General features: G+C 50.2%; 1 protein-coding gene across 6 annotated transcripts in view; it reads left to right on the plus strand.

Moving 5' to 3' along the window:
• Nucleotides 1-21843, plus strand: part of USO1 (USO1 vesicle transport factor) — a 148530-nt gene that overhangs the window by 98149 nt on the left and 28538 nt on the right. For all 6 annotated transcript variants that reach the window (XM_075351394.1, XM_075351398.1, XM_075351402.1 and 3 more), the window contains 3 exons: nt 3886-3996; nt 10632-10750; nt 13746-13927. In XM_075351394.1, coding sequence (XP_075207509.1) covers nt 3886-3996; nt 10632-10750; nt 13746-13927 — 412 coding nt within the window. The remainder of the gene's footprint in view (nt 1-3885; nt 3997-10631; nt 10751-13745; nt 13928-21843) is intronic.

Below are 21843 nucleotides of genomic sequence, written 5' to 3' on the forward strand. Positions count from 1 at the left end.
TGCAGGGCTTCTTTGACTTGCTTTTTCCGTATGGGTCTTGTTTTTTTTCCCATCTAACCTCTTAACTGCTCTGAAGTGACTCTTACTCACATGTTATCTCCCCTGCCGGGGTATTCCCATTACAGGGTGCTGGGCTCATCACTGGTGCTTTCAGTAAGCAGCATGGCTCCTCCATGATTCTAGAGTCCATGTCTTCTAGAACCAGGAGAGATGGACGAGGCACTTAATTCCTTATTTTAAGATGCATTCTGTATCACCATATAAATCGGCACATAAGGTTTCTTTCATTATATTTATATTTAATACCTTTAGATTCATTGACAGACCCTCAGTTCTGGGTTGAATGCTGCAGTTGCATCTTTAAAGTAAAAAACAAATCTTATTTAAATATCCTTCGCACCTTTCTTTTACTAAAGGGTGAATTTCATTTTCTAAATTCATCTCTTTTGTCTTGTTTTTGATGTCTCCCCTTTCAGATCCTTTATTGAATACGAGTAAAATGTTGTCTAACGTTGTTTGCGTCCAATATTTCATTATTGTTGTTTTTATAGTACCGTTGGAATGGTGCTTTAAATGTAAATCTTCTCCCCATGTCTTATGCTGACCTGCTGCCATCTTCATCCTTTTCCATTGGCGCTCCAGTCAGTCTCCAGCTATTTACGACCTGCCGGCAGCTCCAGTGTTTCCTGGAACGCGCCAGAGGTCACACCTCAATACATCTCTAGGAGAGCCTCGTTCTGGCCTGATTCTGGCTCTCATGGAGATACATTGCGACCTTGTGACTTAACTTCTGACTTCTAGCCAGCCATAAGGTACAAGCACAACATGACACCACGGGACCCTAGCGGTGCCGAAAAACTATAAGAGTAGGGTAAGGGAACTTAGATTTAAAGCACCACTCCAGCGCTGAAATAGAAAAATAAAATAAAAATGCTGGAGTGGTGCTTTAAATATGTGAATACGTTGATGGCTGAGCATTAAGGGTGCTTTACACGCTGCGACATCGCTACCGATATATCGTCGGGGTCACGTCGTTAGTGACGCACATCCGGCGCCGTTAGCGACATCGCAGCGTGTGACACCAAGGATCGACGATCGCAAAAGCGTCAAAAATCGTTGATCGTTGACACGTCGCACCTTTTCATAATATCGGTGGTGCATGCTGCTGGTTGTTCGTCGTTCCTGCGGCTTCACACATCGCTATGTGTGACACCGCAGGAACGACAAACATCTCCTTACCTGCGTCCACCGGCAATGAGGAAGAAAGGAGGTGGGCGGCATGTTCCGGCCGCTCATCTCCGCCCCTCCTCTGCTATTGGGCAGCCGCTTAGTGACGCCGCTGTGACGTCGCTATGACGCTGAACGCACCTCCCCCATGAAGGAGGCATTGTTTGGCGGTCACAGCGACGTCACTAAAAAGGTATGTGCGTGTGACCCTGCCATAGCGATAATGTTCGCTACGGCAGCGATCACCAAATGCCGCAAAAACGACTGGGGCGGGTGTTATCGCTCACATTGCAGTGTGTAAAGCACCCTTTACAGTTCATATTGTCTTTTTACAAAGTCTGACACGGTCAGCACTTACCATAGCGTATCAGGGCGTGTATGCCAGCCAGGAAAGCTAACAGATACCAGATTTGCTTCTCTTCCAGTGGACATTAGGTGACTCACACCTGTTCATCCATATTGTTAGTACACCAACATTTGCAGTGTATTTTGTGGCTTAAAGGGGTATTCCCATCTCCAAGATCCTATCCCAATATGTAGTAGGTATTATAATAATAATATTGGCAAATACCTCCAATGAGACCTGTAGTATTGTTTTCCTAATTCACAATGTTGCATATCTTGTGTTGAAGTTCAGGGCATTGCAGGACCTTAGGTATCCATGGTTATGACCACCCATATAGTTAGTTTGTTAGTTGGTTGCTAGTGGTCATAACCATGGATACCTAGGATCCTGCAATGCCCTGAACTTGAAGTGACATAATGAATCAGAAGAACTATACTACATTTCTAGTTGGAGGTATTTTTTAATATGCTTATTATTACACCTACTACATATTGGGATAGGATTTTAGAGTTGTGAATACCCTTTTAGGCTTCAAACAAGTGGTAGTAATCCTCTGTATGTGTAAATTACTGCCGTCTTTTTTTTTTTTGGCTGCTTTGTTAGTATGAACACTGTTAAGGTGGCCATGAATGTCTAATGCATCGGGGAGATCTGGAAAGGCGGGGAAATAATCTCAACTTGCAATGTCTGGCAGTGGCTTATATCCCTCTCCCCTCTGAGAATACATGCACGCTCCACTGAGCATGCATGTATAAGGGGGATTGGGAAGAGGCATTTTGATGACCACTATCTAAAATATATGGCCACCTGTTATAAAATTTGCTTGAATAGATTTATAAAATTGCCTTGTACTAACCTTATAATCGTTTTCTATTGCATTATGGAGTTTCCTAAACAACCTGCTAACTTGGTTATTGTTCTGCAGAATGTCTGACCCAGGACCTGTCACTAATAGTCCTGGCATGCTAGGAATGCTTTCTTTTCTTCTTTGTGTGCGCAGAGAAGTCTGCTCCATTTTTTTTTTTTAAAACTAAATATTGGACAAATCAATTGCCAGTATGTGCTCGTAGAATTACACACAACTTTGTGTACACAGCTATGACTTTGATTATTTTTGTGTATGGGGCTAAAAGGTAACAGGCAGGTACCTGGCTCACAGTGGGGGTTGGGGCAGACCAGTTCATAAAAGGCAGGTGTAGGGTCACCTATCCAGAAAGCCGGTGGCTGGGGTTAACGTGTGTCAGTTATTAAATAAAATTAATATTCACTGCTCCCCACGCCCATAATCCCGCTCACCACTCTGCACTGAAGCTGCTGCCAAGAGGTGGGTGGGATTATGGGTGTGGACAGCAGTGAATATTACTTTTCTTTTATAGCGGGCACACGTGATTGCCCCAGTCACCATCTTCCTGCAGCGACAGGGGCAATCCCGTGTGTCTGCTACTAAAGGGAATGAACATTCACTGCTCCCCACGCCTATAGTGAATGTTCATTTTGGATTAGCCGGCAACTGATGTCAAAGTCAGTTCCCGGCATCAGAAGAGGACACTGCGCATCGGAGGCGTGGGCGGAAGGTGAGAAGAATGTTTTTTTTTTTTTTGTTTTTTTTTTTTTGTGCAGCATAACAGGAGGCATATATACCAGGATGGATCCATGATGGGGGACATATATACCAGGATGGGGATCATATATACCAGGATGGGGAAATTAGTGCAGAATTGGGGCACATTACTTCATAACAATATCAGCAGCTGATACCCCCATTACAGTACATCATGTCCACATTTTTTGCTTCAAAATTTGTATTAATATTCTTCTACTCTATAACCTAGGTGCTTCTTATGGTTTGGTGCGTATTATAGTCCGGAACATATGGTAACGGCCTGACCTTTGCAGATTTCCCTACTTAATTTCACCCCTTGCTGATCAGAGAGCACCTTCTTTGCTGGTCTGCTCTGTTGGCGGGGCATCACTGCACACGTTTTGCTTATTGACCTTCGGATACCCACAGTTAGGTAGGGGGTCTCTTTTGATGCCATGCAGTCATCAGGGCAGAAGAGAAGGCTCTTCTTTGTCGATGTGACATCAGGGGAAGGCGCGGAAGCAGTCCAGTCATTACTTGGACTCTTCATAATCACATATTGCTGGCCTATCCTAAGGACAGTTTCCGCTGTCTAGCATTACATTTTTCTATAGTGTTCAGTAAGACGCCTAGGCTATACTAGTAACAGCTGGGGCCATCTACTTGTGGGTCTCCTATCACTTGACATGGTGGCATAATCTTATAATTGCTTGTGTCTCCGTTTTTGCAGGGTAGTAAGGTGCAGACCAGAGTTGGCCTGTTAATGCTGCTGTGCACTTGGTTAACCAACTGTCCGATTGCTGTTACACATTTCCTACACAATGCAGCAAACGTGCCTTTTGTATCCTTTTATATTCTGAGTATTTACTGTTCATAATCACAATGCTATTATCATTTTTATAGCAATGGAATACCAGTTTTGAAAAAAAAAAATTGCAACGTTATGTATTCTTTGTTTAGTAGGTTATTCTCATCATTCAAAGGGCTATGTATCACTAGATATGACAAAAATAAGAAACTCACCCAAGGAAATATTTGACAAAATCTACCATACTCCTGATATTTTATTCTCCCCCACTTCATTGTTTATAGCTTGTTGTCAAAGATTACGGCCGACTCCACTATACAGCAGAGTCCGATTCTCAGCCTGTGGTTACGTCTATGGTGTATGTCTGGGGTCTGGAGCTCACGTTCCTGCGCATGCGCAGTGTCTCCCATCCCTGGCACCTCTTTCCATCCTAGTTCACATCTGTAGGTTGTGCAAAAGCGCAGAACCCATTCTGTAAATGTTCCCACTACCCTGCTGTCACGATCATGGAGTTTCCAGTGTTGCATAGGCCGCTTTATATAGCAACATCGTGAGCACGCATGTTCATCCCGACAACTAGAATTCCCCCTCTTGTCCCTCCCAAAGCCAGATCTAGTTTCTTACCATTTTTCACATGATCCATCTTAAAATTCAATCTTGGACCTTTAATTTTACTATTTAAATATTGCAAAAAGCTAGTGAGTGCACATAATATATATTTTCTTCATCGTTCCTTATGGGAGACCCAGACCATGGTGTATAGCTTCTGCCTCCGGAGGACACACAAAGTACTACACTAAAAAGTGTAGCTCCTCCCTCCTAGCATATACACCCTCTGGATCACCAAATACAGCCAGTTCATTGCTTTGTGTTCAGGAGGCACACATCCACACATGCATTCTCATCTGATTTTCATTTTTGGAAGCGTTTGAAGAAAAGCGGGTCCAAGCCTGGACTCCCGGCATGTCCCTTCTCACCCCACTGTGTCGGCGGTGTTGTTAAGGTTGATTTCAGGGCTGGAGCCCTTTCATGCCGCGCTCCTTCACCATCCCCTCGGGCTCTGGCTTGAAGTGGGAGCCAACACGGTTCTCCCTGCCTTGCAGGAGACCGGTCTCCATCCGCAGCCCGTATGGATCCTGCCGGACGGAGCGCTCATCCCTCAGGGACATGGCCCTGCGTCTCACAAGCTAAGTACTGAGACGTTATTACCACAGAAAGTGGTCTTTCCAGGGGTCCCTTGTACTTTATATGTTGGGGAGAGTGTGTTATGTGACTGTGTTAACATTTCCGGCCGGTTCTCCAGTTTTCACTGGAGAACCACGCCGATGGTGCCTGCGCGCTGGCCGCATGTTTAAATCTAGGCCCCGGCTTCGCCTGAGGCCTAGTTTCGATTTCACTGCCCCTGCATGTCAGTCATGCAGAGGGACAGTGCGGCTCCGCCCAGCGGCTGTTCAGCACAGGCAAGGGACACTTCTCACTGAGGAAAGATTCCCTCCCCTGTATACCTCATTTGCCCTCCGGATCCCGCTCTCAGAGTAGGCCCCGCCCCCTCTCCTCGCTCCGGACGCCATTTTATCAGCGTTCTCATGCATGTCTGCATAACCACATTGTGACACTGGGGGCCTGGGCTGGGGGATCTGGAGGGCACAGAGATGTCTCTATGTAAACGGTCTGGCAAGCCACAACCTCCGGTTGTGGAGCTGCTTATATACTCTGTTTATATTCTCTGCTGGGGGTCATTCTGGCCAGAGCCCCCACTTCTGCAGCATGTCTCACATCAGAGCAAGGCTGCAAGGCTGTTCTTAATATGCACTGCATGTAGGCTCGTACTGCCTGTACTGAGCACATAACCACATTGTGATGCCTGCTCTAACATAGTGGTGCCTCAGCCTGGAAGCTCATCCCCAGTGGTCCCTCCGGCTGCTCCGGCTCCGGTGGCTGAACCCCAGGCTTGGGTTGAATCCCTCTCTCCAGGGGACAGCTGTCCCAGACACTGCTGAGCATGCATCAGCCCCCTTCTCAGGGCGCTTCTGCTGCCACGGCTCGCTCAGCAAAGCTCACAGAGGATTCTTCATCTGGTCTCAGACCCCGTCCTCCTAAAATGGAGACGCAGGGTCCCCTTTCCTTCCTCGTCCCGCGGCTCTGATTCACGAGCTGACTCGCAGGACGAGGAGGATGCCTTTACTAGGGGCTCGGACGCTACTCCATGTACCATTTTGTCCGAAGGTGACGCAGATGCTAATCATTTGATTGCGTCCATTATATTTGTACTGGACCTCAATCCGCCTGTATCAGGGGAGCAACCCCCTCTGGCAGAAAAGCATCAGTATACCTTGTCTAAGAGAACGGGGAGTGTGTTCTTTAACCACTCCAGTTTTTCAGGCCGCTGTGACCAAACCCAGAGCCTGTCCTGACAGACGCTTCCCAAAGCGTGGTTCTGATGACTGTTCCCCTTCCACCAGAGGTGGTCAAGGAGTGGGCTCAATCACCATAGGTGGACCCTCCGGTGTCTAGACTTTCAGCCCGTACAGTTGTATCAGTGGCTGATGGCACCTCTCTAAGGATTCCACTGTCCGCCAGGTTGACCTTCTGGTCAAATCTGTATATGAGGCGGCAGGGGCCTCGTTCTCCCCATCTTTTGCAGCAGTGTGGGCTCTGAAAGTCATCTCTGCTTCTCTAGAGGAGATGCATTCCCTCACCAGGGACTCTATGCCCGAAATGGTTGCCTTAACCTTCAGGCTTCAGCCTTTTCATCCTATGCCCTGTCTGCCATACTGGAGCTCTCACCGCACTGCGGTGGCTTCGGCTAATTCCCTCGCTATCCGCAGGCTCCTGTGGCTTCGAGAGTGAGGCAGATGCTTCTTCAAAGAAGTTCCTTTCTGGGCTCCCTTTTGCTGGGACCAGACTATTCGGTGAATAACTGGATGAAATTATTAAGAAAGCGTCTGGCAGGAAGAGTACTTCCATGCCACAAACCAGGAAACCTGTCCAGGGCAGGAACCAGTTGAGGTTTCGTTCCTTTCGTTCCTCCAACTGGTCGTCCTCTAAGCCCTCGGCCTCCTCCACTAACTCAGCCAAGGACCATGGACCAACTGGCGCACAAAGCCGCGTCCTCGGAAGACCGCAGGAGCTGCTGCCACTAAGGCAGCCTCCTCTTGACTATCTGGCCGCGCCAGCAACGTCCTTGGTCGGTGGCAGGCTCTCCCACTTTGGTGACGTGTGGGTTCAACACGTCTCCGATCAGTGGGTGCGGGATACCATCTCCACGACTACAGGATAGAATTCTATCCAGCCCGCCAAACAGATTTTTTCTGTCAACTCCCCCCTGCTCCAAGGCCGCCGCCTTCTCACAGGCCGTGGCATCCTTGCAGGCCAACGGAGTAATTGTACCGGTTCCCGACTGGGAACGGTTCTGAGATTTCTACTCAAATCTCTTCCTAGTCCCCGAAAAGGACGGTGCCTTCCGACCTGGATCTCAAGCTTCTCAACCAGCAGTTCAGGTGCGGCATTTCGCATGGAGTCTCTGCGATCAGTCATTACCTCAATGACCCAAGGAGATTTCCTAGCATCCATCGACATCAGAGATGCCTATCTGCATATGCCAATTGCAGTTTCACACCAGCGGTGGCTACGTTTTGCAATCGGGGAGGAACATTTCCAATCGTGGCTCTTCCCTTGGGGTTAGCCACGACCCCTCGAGTATTCTCAAGGCCATGGCAGCAGTGGTTGCGGTTCTGCACCTCCAGAGGTTGGCAGTGATCCTTTTTTCCTGAACGGCCTTCTAGTCAAGGCTTCATCCAGTGCAGACTGTCAGCGGAGTGCCTCGCTCACTCTCGCCACTCTAGCCAATTCGGGTGGCTTGTCTTTCTGTCCAAGTCCACTCTGACTCCGCTCACGTACCCAGGGATGCAATTCGAGACTCTGCCGGCACTTGTGAAGCTGCCCTTAGTCAAACAGCAGTCCCTCCTCTGGCGGTGCGCTCTTTTCTGAGGCCCCGCCGTCGTTCCATCAGGCACCTAATGCAGGTGTTGGGTAAGATGGTGGCGTCAATACAAGCGGTTCCCTTGCCCAGTTCCATCTGCGTCCTCTGCAGCTGGACATTTTCCGCTGTTGGAACAAGCGGACTTCCTCCTTCCATCCTTCCACGGGTTGGTGGCTCTGTCGCCACAGACCAGGGGCTCCTTTCTGTGGTGGCTTCGGCCCCTCTCTCTTCAGGGACGCTCCTTCCTGGCTCCGTCCTGGGTGATCCTCACCACGGATGCCAGTCTATCCGGCTGGGGAGCAGGATATCTCCACCATGGAGCGCAGGGCTCTTAGGGGTACTTTGCACACAGAGATAAATCTGCGGCAGATCTGTGGTTGCAGTGAAATTGTGGACAATCAGTGCCAGGTTTGTGGCTGTGTACAAATGGAATAATATGTCCACAATTTCACTGCAACCACAGATCTGCCAAAGATTTATCTGTGTGTGCAAAGTAGCCCTTAGACTTCGGCCGAATCAGCCCTCTCGATCAATGTGCTGGAAATCAGAGCTGTGCTTCTAGCTCTCTTAGCCTTTCACCTCCTGTTGGCGGCCAAGCACATTCGAGTCCAGTCAGACAACGCGACAGCGGTTGCCTACATCAACCACCAGGGCGGGACACTCAGCCGCCTGGCAAGATTGGAGGTTCAACGAATCCTTCCGTGGACGGAGGACTCCAAGTCCTCCATATCCGCAGTCCACATCCCAGACGTGGAAAACTGGGAAGCAGATTATCTCAGCCGTCAAACCGTGGACAGAGGCGAGTGGGCTCTGCATCCGGCAGTGTTTCGGTCAATCTGCCGCAAGTGGGGCTCTCCGGACGTGGATCTTCGCTCCCACGATCCTCAGGTTTTTGCAGCAGACGCGCTGGTTCAAGATTGGTCCCAGTTTCGTCTGTCTTACGTGTTTCCCCCTCTTGCTCTTGCCCAGAGTCCTGCGCAAGATCAGAATGGAGGGCCGTCGGGTCATTCTCATTACTCCAGACTGACCCAGGCGAGCTTGGTACCCTGGCCTGCTCCGTCTGTCCATAGAGGTGCCGTGACATCTCCCGGACCGTCCAGACCTTCTTTCTCAAGGTCCGTCTTTCCGCCAGAATTCTGCGGCTCTCAGATTGACGGCGTGGCTTTTGAGTCCTGGATCTTGACGACTTCTGGTATTCCTCCTGAAGTCATCTCCACTATGACTCTGGCTCGGAAGTATTCCTTGGCCAAAATCTTTCACAGGACCTGGAAAATTTTCCTGTCCTGGTGTCGCTCTTCGGGCCATGCTTCTTGGCCTTTTTTCCTTGCCGACCCTCCTGTCCCTTCTACAGGCCGGTCTGCAGCTAGGACTGTCCCTGAATTCCCTCAAGGGACAGGTCTCGTCTCTGTCAGTGTTGTTCCAGCGGCGTATCGCCCGGCTGGCTCAGGTGTGCTCTTTCATGCAGGGCGCATCTCACATCTTTCCGCCTTACCGGCGGCCTTTGGAGCCCTGGGACCTTAATCCGGTCCTCACGGCTTCTAGAAACCCCCCTTTGAGCCTCTTAGGGCGGTTTCTTTGTCTTGTCTTTCACAGAGTCTCTGATTTGGCTGCACTCTCTTCGGAGTCGCCTTTTTCTTTTGGTTTTTTATCAAGACAAGGTGGTTCTCCGTCCGACTCCGGACTTTCTCCCTAAGGTGGTTTCTCCTTCCACCTTAACCGGGACATTTCCCTGCCTTCCTTTTGGCCGGCTCCCGTTCATCGCTTTGAAAAGGCGTTGCATTCTCTGGATCTGGTGCGGGCGCTCCGGATCTATGTGTTTCGCACCGCTGCTCTTAGGCGGTGCACCTCTCTTCTGTGCTGACCACTGGTCGGCGTAAGGGCCTCTCGGCTTCTAGGCCGACCCTACCTCGTTGGATTGGGTCGGCCTTTTCCGATGCCTACCAGTGTACTCAAGTGCCTCCCCCGCCGGGGATCAAGGCACACTCGACCAGAGCTGTCGGTGCCTCTTGGGCTTTCAGGCACCAGGCTACGGCTCAGCAGGTCTGTCAGGCTGCCACTTGGTGCAGTCTGCATACTTTTTCGAAGCACTACCAAGTGCATGCTCATGCTTCGGCAGATGCGAGCTTGGGCAGACGCATCCTTCAGGCTGCTGTCGCCCATTTGTGAAGTTAGGTTTTGCCTACTTCTCAGTTTTCTGTTTATTCCCACCCATGGACTGCTTTGAGACGTCCCATGGTCTGGGTCTCCCATAAGGAACGATGAAGAAAAAGAGAATTTTGTTTACTTACCGTAAATTCTTTTTCTTATAGTTCCGACATGGGAGACCCAGCACCCTCCCTTTGCCTGTTGGCAGTTTTCTTGTTCCGTGTGTTTTCACCGGCTGTTGTTGTAGACAGAGGTTCCGGTTATTCCGGGTTTTACTCTATCTCTACTTGTGGGTGGATGTCCTCCTTCAGCTTTTGCACTAAACTGGCTGTATTTGGTGATCCAGGGGGTGTATATGCTAGGAGGGAGGAGCTACACTTTTTAGTGTAGTACTTTGTGTGTCCTCCGGAGGCAGAAGCTATACACCATGGTCTGGGTCTCCCATGTCGGAACTATAAGAAAAAGAATTTACGGTAAGTAAACAAAATTCTCTTTTTTATTTTAGATTTTTTTTTTTTCTTCTTCCTTAATGAATTTATAGCTCACAGGGCAGATATCTGAGAATCTTGGAGAAGAGGAGCAGCTTGTTCAGGGCTTGTGTGCTCTGCTTCTAGGAATCTGCATTTACTATAACGATAACTCACTTGAAAACAATACCAAGTAAGTGTGTAGTGTAAGGTCACAGCGCAGAGGTCTTGCCATAGTGATGTTACAGCACTTAGGTAATCTAATTAGTAATGTCACAACACAGAGCTATTGCACACCGTGATGTCACAGCACAGCTATAGCACACAGTGATGTCACTGCAAAGGGCTATTGCACACAATGATGTCACTGCACCAAGGTCTTGCGCACAGTGATTTCACAGCACAGATATTGCGCACACAGTAATGTCACAACAGAGTTATTGCACAGAGTGATGTCACAGCTATTGCACACAGTGAGGTCACAGCACAGCTATTGCACACAGTGATGTCACAGCACAGCTATTGCACACAGTGATGTCACAGCACAGCTATTGCACACAGTGAGGTCACAGCACAGCTATTGCACACAGTGATGACACAGCACAGCTATTGCACACAGTGAGGTCATAGCACAGCTATTGCACACAGTGATGTCACAGTACAGCTATTGCACACAGTGATGACACAGCACAGCTATTGCACACAGTGAGGTCACAGCACAGCTATTGCACACAGTGATGTCACAGCACAGCTATTGCACACAGTGATGTCACAGCACAGCTATTGCACACAGTGAGGTCACAGCACAGCTATTGCACACAGTGAGGTCACAGCACAGCTATTGCACACTGAGGTCACAGCACAGCTATTGCACACTGTGAGGTCACAGCACAGCTATTGCACACTGAGGTCACAGCACAGCTATTGCACACTGTGAGGTCACAGCACAGCTATTGCACACTGTGAGGTCACAGCACAGCTATTGCACACTGAGGTCACAGCACAGCTATTGCACACTGTGAGGTCACAGCACAGCTATTGCACACTGTGAGGTCACAGCACAGCTATTGCACACTGTGAGGTCACAGCACAGCTATTGCACACAGTGAGGTCACAGCACAGCTATTGCACACAGTGAGGTCACAGCACAGCTATTGCACACAGTGAGGTCACAGCACAGCTATTGCACACAGTGAGGTCACAGCACAGCTATTGCACACAGTGAGGTCACAGCACAGCTATTGCACACAGTGAGGTCACAGCACAGCTATTGCACACAGTGAGGTCACAGCACAGCTATTGCACACAGTGAGGTCACAGCACAGCTATTGCACACAGTGAGGTCACAGCACAGCTATTGCACACAGTGAGGTCACAGCACAGCTATTGCACACAGTGAGGTCACAGCACAGCTATTGCACACAGTGAGGTCACAGCTATTGCACACAGTGAGGTCACAGCACACCTAATGCACACAGTGAGGTCACAGCACAGCTATTGCACACAGTGAGGTCACAGCACAGCTATTGCACACAGTGAGGTCACAGCACAGCTATTGCACACAGTGAGGTCACACCACAGCTATTGCACACAGTGATGTCACAGCACAGCTATTGCACACAGTGAGGTCACAGCACAGCTATTGCACACAGTGAGGTCACAGCACAGCTATTGCACACAGTGAGGTCACAGCACAGCTATTGCACACAGTGAGGTCACAGCACAGCTATTGCACACAGTGATGTCACAGCACAGCTATTGCACACAGTGATGTCACAGCACAGCTATTGCACACAGTGATGTCACAGCACAGCTATTGCACACAGTGATGTCACAGCACAGCTATTGCACACAGTGATGTCACAGCACCGCTATTGCACACAGTGAGGTCACAACAAAGTTATTGCACACAGTGAGGTCACAACACAGCTATTGCACACAGTGAGGTCACAACAAAGTTATTGCACACAGTGAGGTCACAACACAGCTATTGCACACAGTGAGGTCATAACACAGTTATTGCACACAATGATGTTACAGCTCAGATATTGCACACAGTGAGGTCACAGCCCCAAAGTAACGTACTTAGTGATGTCACAGCAGAGAGGTCTTGCACACAGTAATGTCATAATGCAGGAATAATCTACTTAAATGATGTCACGGCTCAGTTATTTCAGAGTTATTGCATAAAAGTGATGCAGGCATAATGTGCAGGGATAATACTCAAAATGAAATTACAATGTAGAGAGTTTACATTGTGATTACACAAAAACTGATGGCACAGCACTCGTATGCGTGCCCACGCTTAGTGTTTGCAGCATTTTGGATGTAGCGTGTTTTTGCTGCGTCCAAAACGCTGCGTTGTACAGTACAACCATATTGGATGAGATTTCAAGAAATCACATTCCCACTGTGCGTATATGGCCCGCAGCGAAAACTGACATGCAGTGCGGCTTTCTGAGCTGCAGCATGTCAATTCTTTGCTGCGAAGTTACAGGCATCCTCCATAGGTAGAGCAAAAGCAACAGATTGCAGCGGCCCGAAGCCTGATCGTGGGCATGAGCAGCTGCATTCTCCTGCGGAGGAGACTCGCGGCCCCACAGGTCAGGACCCGCCAAGTCCAGGATGCAGTGGGTCCTGATCATGGGCATGTACCCTTAGGAGTAATGCACAAAATTGTCACATTACAGGTTTAATCTGCTTGGGAATATTACATCACAGGAAATCTGCTTGAGATTTTATTTATGGACCTTTTGGGCTTTAGTTACTAGGTTCAATTATTACTAAAGGGGTTTTCCAGGCTTCTGATATTGATGCCTTTGGATAAGTCATCAGTATTAAGTTGGTTGGGGTTTGACACCCGGCACCCCTATGCATTAGCTTAGAGTTACCAGTGACTAGATGTAAACCATGATCCCCGCAGCTCCATTCACTATGAAGTGGCCGTTCACAGTCGCTGGCAGTTGTCTCCAATCTAAGTGAATTGGGTGCAGCAGCTCAGCTACTATTTACTGAATTATACTGTTCCAGCTCCGTTCACTGTTCACATCCCGCTACCTGATCATTGGTGGTGTGAAATGTCCGACCACCATTCATCTGATATTGATAACCTGTACAAAAGATAAGATCTCAAAATTGGGCATGGAGAACCCCCTTTTAATGTTAATACATTGGTTCTTTTTCTTCAGAGAGAAGTTGAAGCAATTAATAGAAAAGAGAATAGGGAAGGAGATCTTCACTGAAAAGCTGGGCTTCATCACAAAGCATGAATTTTATTCAAAGGCTGCTCAGAAACCTCAACCAATTTTCTCTAGTCCTGACCACATGATGTTTGACCATGAGTTCACCAAATTGGTGAAGGAATTAGAGGGTAAGACTCCTATCCATTTTAGGTTGGTGCCATGTAGAATATATGTTACAGTATACCTCCAGTAATCCACTTGTAGTGTTGAAGGTCTTGGACCCCCAAACTGTCATTAACCTCCTATCCGGGATGTTGACATTAAGGTCTTTCTAAATTCTGTCCCATGAAGCATAACATACGGCTTGTGATGTACCAGATCTGTGGGACAACAGTCAAACCAAGAGAAGGACCTGCCAGTGTGACACTGTAAGGCTACTTTCACACATCAGTTTTTTCCCATCAGGTACAATCCGGAAAAAAACGGGTAAACCGGATCCGGTATCGCATCCGGTTTATCCCCATAGACTTGCATTGTAACCGGATTGTACCTGATGGCTTTGCGGTGCATCCGTTTTTTTCCGGATGCGGCAAAATAAATAAATGCGGCGGCCGGATAGAACGTTCCCTGCAACGTTTTTTGCTCCGGCAAAAAAAAACCGCATCCGGTCGCTGCGGCGCATTTTCAATGCATGCCTATGGATGCCGGATGCGGCGCGATGCGGAAAAAACCGCATCCGGCCGCCGCATGCGGTTTTTTCCACTGCGCATGCTCAATAGCGTGCCGCAACCGGAAAAAACCGGACCGGCCGCATGTAAAAACTTATGCAAAGGATGCGGTGTTTCACCGCATCCGTTGCATAGGTTTCACAGCCGGATTGAGCCGCACGGCTCAAACCGGATGTGTGAAAGTAGCCTAAGGGAGCGGCTCAGCCCCCATGAGTCTACTTAGATGCATTAAAATATATATAGATAGATAGATAGATAGATATACACACTGTTTTCAAAGTTGTTTTTCTTTGTCGCTCCATTGGGAGACCCAGACAATTGGGTGTATAGCTACCGCCTCCGGAGGCCACACAAAGTATTACACCTAAAAGTGTAAAGCCCCTCCCCTTCTGCCTATACACCCCCCGTGGGATCACGGGCTCCTCAGTTTTCATGCTTTGTGCGAAGGAGGTCAGACATCCACGCATAGCTCCACTGTTTAGTCAGCAGCAGCTGCTGACTATGTCGGATGGAAGAAAAGAGGGCCCATACTAGGGCCCCCAGCATGCTCCCTTCTCACCCCACTTTTGTCGGCGGTGTTTGTTAAGGTTGAGGTACCCATTGCGGGTACGGAGGCTGGAGCCCACATGCTGCTTTCCTTCCCCATCCCCCTTAGGGCTCTGGGTGAAGTGGGATCTTACCGGTCTCCAGGCACTGAGACCGTGCTCCATCCACAGCCCCTGGGGAATCTGCTGGATATGGAGCGGAGTATCGTCAGGGACAGGGCCCTGCTACGTCAAGGTACTCTGTGTCCCCGTACAGACCGCGCGCAGACACACTGCAGCATTGCTGGGTGTGTTAGTGCGCCGGGGACAACAGCGCTGCGCGCTTGTGCCATTACTAACTACAGCTCTGCTGAGTGAGTCAATGTATTGGGAACTGCCGCGCCGGCCGCTGCTGTCAGTTTTACACTGCGGCGCGGCTGGGACTTGTGGTGCGCCGGGGACTTCCGCGCTGGCCGTGCATATATGACGGCCGCGCTTATTACTCGAGTCCCCGGCTTTTGCGGCCTAGTTTCGTTTCGTTCCCGCCACCAGGCCTGCCAGTCAGGGGAAGGGCGGGACGCTGTACAGATCGTCAGCGCCGAGGGCTGGAGTCTACTTTACATACTCCAGCCCTCACACTGGGCACAGTGGGACGCCAGTTTCCCGCACTTTGTCTGAGGCACGCCCACGGTCCGCCCCTCTTCACAGAACGCCGGCAGCCATTCCTGTGTGCAGTCTGAGCTGGAGAGGGGAGACAAGTTCTGGGAGACCCAGACACGGGATTCTGGCGACCACACACCCGCTTTTGAGCGGGCGGTAAGCAGCACCTCGGGTGCTGACCCCACTAGTGCCGAAGTGTACATTTGTATTTTTATGCTTGCATGCTATACATTGCACTGTACGGTCGCTGTTGATTCTTGGCAGAGGAGACAACAGCATGTCGTCCGCAAAAAGCAAGGGTGCCAAGGCACAGGCTTTCTATGCTGCTTGTACCGCATGTGAGGCTACTCTACCGGCAGGTTCCACTGACCCCCATTGTGTGCAGTGCTCGGCCCCTGTGGCACTTGCTCGGCCGGGTCCTCTGCTAGAGGTGACCCAGGGAGAACCACCTGTGAATACTGTCCAGGTGACGGGGACGGAGTTTGCAGTTTTTGCTGATAGATTGTCTGTGACTATGACTAAAATTCTAGAAACTTTGCAATCTAGACCGGTTACTCAGACCATGGGCACTGTTGAATCATTGCTCCCTGGTCCCCCTCAATTGGAACAGCTCCGGGCTCCGGGGGTGTCCCATGCATCCCAGGGTGAAGGCTCTGACACGGACGACAGTCCCAGACAGCCTAAGCGAGCTCGCTGGGAGCGGCCCTCGACTTCATCACACTGGTCAGGGTCCCAGCAGGAGGACTCTCTGTATGATGAGGCGGAGGTAGCTGATCAGGATTCTGATCCTGAGACCGCTCTCAATCTGGATACACCTGATGGTGACGCCATAGTGAATGATCTTATAGCGTCCATCAATAGAATGTTGGATATTTCTCCCCCAGCTCCTCCAGTGGAGGAGTCAGCTTCACAGCAGGAGAAATTCCATTTCAGGTATCCCAAGCGTAAATTGAGTACTTTTCTGGACCACTCTGACTTTAGAGAGGCAGTCCAGAAACACCACGCTTATCCAGATAAGCGTTTCTCCAGACGACTTAAGGATACACGTTATCCCTTTCCCCCTGACGTGGTCAAGGGCTGGACCCAGTGTCCCAAGGTGGATCCTCCAATCTCCAGGCTTGCGGCTAGATCCATAGTTGCAGTGGAAGATGGGGCTGCACTTAAAGATGCCACTGACAGACAGATGGAGCTCTGGTTGAAATCCATCTATGAAGCTATCGGCGCGTCGTTTGCTCCAGCATTCGCAGCCGTATGGGCACTCCAAGCTATTTCAGCTGGTCTTACACAGATTGACACGGTCACACGTACATCTGTTCCGCAGGTGGCATCCTTAACCTCTCAAATGTCTGCATTTGCGTCTTACGCGATTAATGCTGTCCTGGACTCTACGAGCGGTACGGCAGTGGCGTCCGCCAACTCCGTGGTTTTACGCAGAGCCTTGTGGTTAAGGGAATGGAAGGCAGATTCTGCTTCCAAAAAGTGCTTAACCAGTTTGCCATTTTCTGGTGACCGACTGTTTGGTGAGCGATTGGATGAAATCATTAAACAGTCCAAGGGTAAGGATTCATCCTTACCCCAGCCCAAACCAAACAAACCCCAACAGAGGAGGGGACAGTCGGGGTTTCGGTCCTTTCGAGGCTCGGGCAGGTCCCAATTCTCCTCGTCCAAAAGGACTCAAAAGGATCAGAGGAGCTCAGATTCTTGGCGGGCTCAGTCACGCCCCAAAAAGACAGCCGGAAGACCCGCTACCAAGGCGGCTTCCTCATGACTTTCGGCCTCCTCTCTCCGCATCCTCGGTCGGTGGCAGGCTCTCCCGCTTTGGCGACATTTGGCTGCCACAGGTCAAAGACCGTTGGGTGAGAGACATTCTGTCTCACGGGTACAGGATAGAGTTCAGTTCTCGTCCTCCAACTCGATTCTTCAGAACTTCTCCACCTCCCGACCGAGCCGATGCTCTTCTGCAAGCGGTGTGCACTCTAAAGGCAGAAGGAGTGGTGACTCCTGTTCCTCTTCAGGAGCAAGGTCACGGTTTTTACTCCAATTTGTTTGTGGTGCCAAAAAAGGACGGGTCTTTCCGTCCCGTTCTGGATCTAAAACTGCTCAACAAGCACGTGAAAACCAGGCGGTTCCGGATGGAATCCCTCCGCTCCGTCATCGCCTCAATGTCTCAAGGAGATTTCCTAGCATCAATAGACATCAAGGATGCTTATCTCCACGTGCCGATTGCTCCAGAGCACCAGCGTTTTCTACGCTTCGTTATAGGAGACGAACACCTTCAGTTCGTAGCTCTGCCTTTCGGGCTGGCGACAGCCCCACGGGTCTTCACCAAGGTCATGGCAGCAGTAGTAGCAGTCCTGCACTCTCAGGGTCACTCTGTGATCCCTTATTTGGACGATCTACTTGTCAAGGCACCCTCTCAAGAGGCATGCCAACACAGCCTGAACGTTGCGCTGGAGACTCTCCAGAGTTTCGGGTGGATCATCAACTTTTCAAAGTCAAATCTGACCCCGACCCAATCGCTAACATATCTTGGCATGGAGTTTCATACTCTCTCAGCGATAGTGAAGCTTCCGCTGGACAAACAGCGTTCACTACAGACAGGGGTGCAATCTCTCCTTCAAGGCCAGTCACACCCCTTGAGACGCCTCATGCACTTCCTAGGGAAGATGGTAGCAACAATGGAGGCAGTCCCTTTCGCGCAGTTTCATCTGCGTCCACTACAATGGGACATTCTCCGCCAATGGGACGGGAAGTCGACGTCCCTCGACAGGAACGTCTCCCTTTCTCAGGCGGCCAAGGAATCTCTTCGGTGGTGGCTTCTTCCCACCTCATTGTCAAAAGGAAAGTCCTTCCTACCCCCATCCTGGGCGGTGGTCACGACGGACGCGAGTCTGTCAGGGTGGGGAGCAGTTTTTCTCCACCACAGGGCTCAAGGTACGTGGACTCAGCAAGAGTCCACCCTTCAGATCAATGTTCTGGAAATCAGAGCAGTGTATCTTGCCCTACAAGCCTTCCAGCAGTGGCTGAAAGGCAAGCAGATCCGAATTCAGTCGGACAACTCCACAGCGGTGGCATACATCAACCACCAAGGAGGAACACGCAGTCGGCAAGCCTTCCAGGAAGTCCGGCGGATTCTGACGTGGGTGGAAGACACGGCATCCACCATATCCGCAGTTCACATCCCGGGCGTGGAAAACTGGGAAGCAGACTTCCTCAGTCGCCAGGGTATGGACGCAGGGGAATGGTCTCTTCACCCGGACGTGTTTCAGGAGATCTGTCGCCGCTGGGGGATGCCGGACGTCGACCTAATGGCGTCCCGGCACAACAACAAGGTCCCGGCTTTCATGGCACGGTCTCACGATCACCGAGCTCTGGCGGCGGACGCCTTAGTTCAAGATTGGTCGCAATTCCGGCTACCTTATGTGTTCCCACCTCTGGCACTGTTGCCCAGAGTGCTGCGCAAGATCAGGTCCGACTGCCGCTGCGCCATCCTCGTCGCTCCAGACTGGCCGAGGAGGTCGTGGTACCCTGTGGCATCTCACGGTAGGCCAACCGTGGGCACTACCAGACCGACCAGACTTGCTGTCTCAAGGGCCGTTTTTCCATCTGAATTCTGCGGCCCTGAACCTGACTGTGTGGTCATTGAGTCCTGGATCCTAGCGTCTTCAGGATTATCTCAAGAGGTCATTGCCACCATGAGACAGGCTAGGAAGCCAACCTCCGCCAAGATCTACCACAGGACGTGGAAGATATTCTTATCTTGGTGCTCTGCTCAGGGAGTTTCTCCCTGGCCATTTGCATTGCCTACTTTTCTTTCCTTCCTGCAATCCGGTTTGGAAAAAGGTTTGTCGCTCAGCTCCCTTAAAGGACAAGTCTCAGCGCTATCTGTATTTTTTCAGAAGCGCCTAGCACGACTTTCTCAGGTACGCACGTTCCTGCAAGGGGTTTGTCATATCGTCCCTCCTTACAAGCGGCCGTTAGAGCCCTGGGATCTGAACAGGGTTCTAATTGCTCTCCAGAAGCCGCCTTTCGAGCCTATGAGGGATGTTTCCCTTTCTCGCCTTTCACAGAAAGTGGCCTTTCTAGTAGCTGTCACGTCTCTTCGGAGAGTGTCCGAGCTAGCAGCGCTGTCATGCAAATCTCCCTTTCTGGTGTTTCACCAGGACAAGGTGGTTCTGCGCCCGATTCCGGAGTTTCTCCCTAAGGTGGTATCCCCCTTTCATCTCAATCAGGATATCTCCTTACCTTCTTTGTGTCCTCATCCAGTCCATCAATGTGAAAAGGATTTGCATTTGTTGGATCTGGTGAGAGCACTCAGAATCTACATTTCCCGCACGGCGCCCCTGCGCCGCTCGGATGCACTCTTTGTCCTTCTCGCTGGTCAGCGTAAAGGGTCGCAAGCTTCCAAATCCACCCTGGCTCGGTGGATCAAGGAACCAATTCTTGAAGCCTACCGTTCTGCTGGGCTTCCGGTTCCCTCAGGGCTGAAGGCCCATTCTACCAGAGCCGTGGGTGCGTCTTGGGCATTACGGCACCAGGCTACGGCTCAGCAGGTGTGCCAGGCGGCTACCTGGTCGAGTCTGCACACTTTTACCAAGCATTATCAGGTGCATACCTACGCTTCGGCGGACGCCAGCCTAGGTAGACAAGTCCTTCAGGCGGCGATTGCCCCCATGTAGGAAAGGGCCGTTTTACGGCCCTATCACGAGATATTATTTTACCCACCCAGGGACTGCTTTTGGACGTCCCAATTGTCTGGGTCTCCCAATGGAGCGACAAAGAAGAAGGGAATTTTGTTTACTTACCGTAAATTCCTTTTCTTCTAGCTCCAATTGGGAGACCCAGCACCCGCCCTGTTTCCTTCGGGCTTTTTGTTTTTTCGGGTACACATGTTGTTCATGTTGAATGGTTTCAGTTCTCTGATATTCCTTCGGATTGAATTTGTTTTAAACCAGTTATTGGCTTTCCTCCTTCTTGCTTTGGCACTAAAACTGAGGAGCCCGTGATCCCACGGGGGGTGTATAGGCAGAAGGGGAGGGGCTTTACACTTTTAGGTGTAATACTTTGTGTGGCCTCCGGAGGCGGTAGCTATACACCCAATTGTCTGGGTCTCCCAATTGGAGCTAGAAGAAAAGGAATTTACGGTAAGTAAACAAAATTCCCTTCTTTTTCTATATTATGTTGCATTGGCTAGAATATAGATGTTATCTTGATACCATGTTGGATGAAGAATTGTTAATTGTCTTGGGGCCTTAAACCTTCTGACAAGTGTAAAAACCTGCAGCCCCTAATTTCTTAATAGAGATAGCTGGCTAGCTTCATATGTAAAGAATGAGAATGTTACTGCTGACACATAACCTAAATACAATACCCAAGGAGGGATGGGCAAGTAGATTGTCTCTATAGAGTAAAGGGCCATTTACACGTTGCAACATCGCTAACTATTTATCGTCGGGGTCATGGTGTTTGTGACGCACATCCGGTGTTGTTGGCGACATCGCGGCGTGTGACACCAAGGAGTGACCTCCAACGATTGCTAAAGTGGTAAAAATCGTTGGTGTTGGAGAGGTCGTCCAAACACCAAATATCGTTTTCTGGTGAGTAGCGATGTTGTACCTCATTCCTGCGGCAGCACACATCGCTATGTGTGACACCGCAGGAACGACGAACATCTCCTTACCTGCGTCCACCGGTAATGAGGAAGGAAGTGGGCGGCATGTTCCAGCCGCTCATCTCCGCCCCTCCGCTTCTTTTGGACGGCTGCCGTGTGACGTCGCTGTGGCGCTGCACGAACCGCCCCTTTAGAAAGGAGGCAGATCGCCAACCAGAGCGACGTCGGCAGGTAAGTAGTGTGACGGGTGTTAGCGATGTTGTGCGCCACGGGCAGCGATTTGCCCGTGACGCACAACCGACGGGGGCGGGTACGCTCGCTAGCGATATCAGTACCGATATCGCAGCGTGTAAAGTACCCTTTAAACTTGCTCGCTAATTAGTTCCTGGGATCATAGTCACATTGGCTTTGACTGCAGTGTGAGAGGAGAAGTGTAATGTAAATTGGCATTCATGTAGAGAGAATGTCTATGATCAGGCCGCAGCTACACTGCATGTGTAACATGCCCGATAAGGAGAACTTTTGAAGAGCAGCCAAGTACAGTTTAAAGTAACCTGTCAGGTGCAATATGCACCAAGATC

This window comes from Anomaloglossus baeobatrachus, chromosome 1 (assembly GCF_048569485.1).
Source record: "Anomaloglossus baeobatrachus isolate aAnoBae1 chromosome 1, aAnoBae1.hap1, whole genome shotgun sequence".
In the NCBI taxonomy this organism is placed as follows: Eukaryota; Metazoa; Chordata; class Amphibia; order Anura; family Aromobatidae; genus Anomaloglossus; species Anomaloglossus baeobatrachus.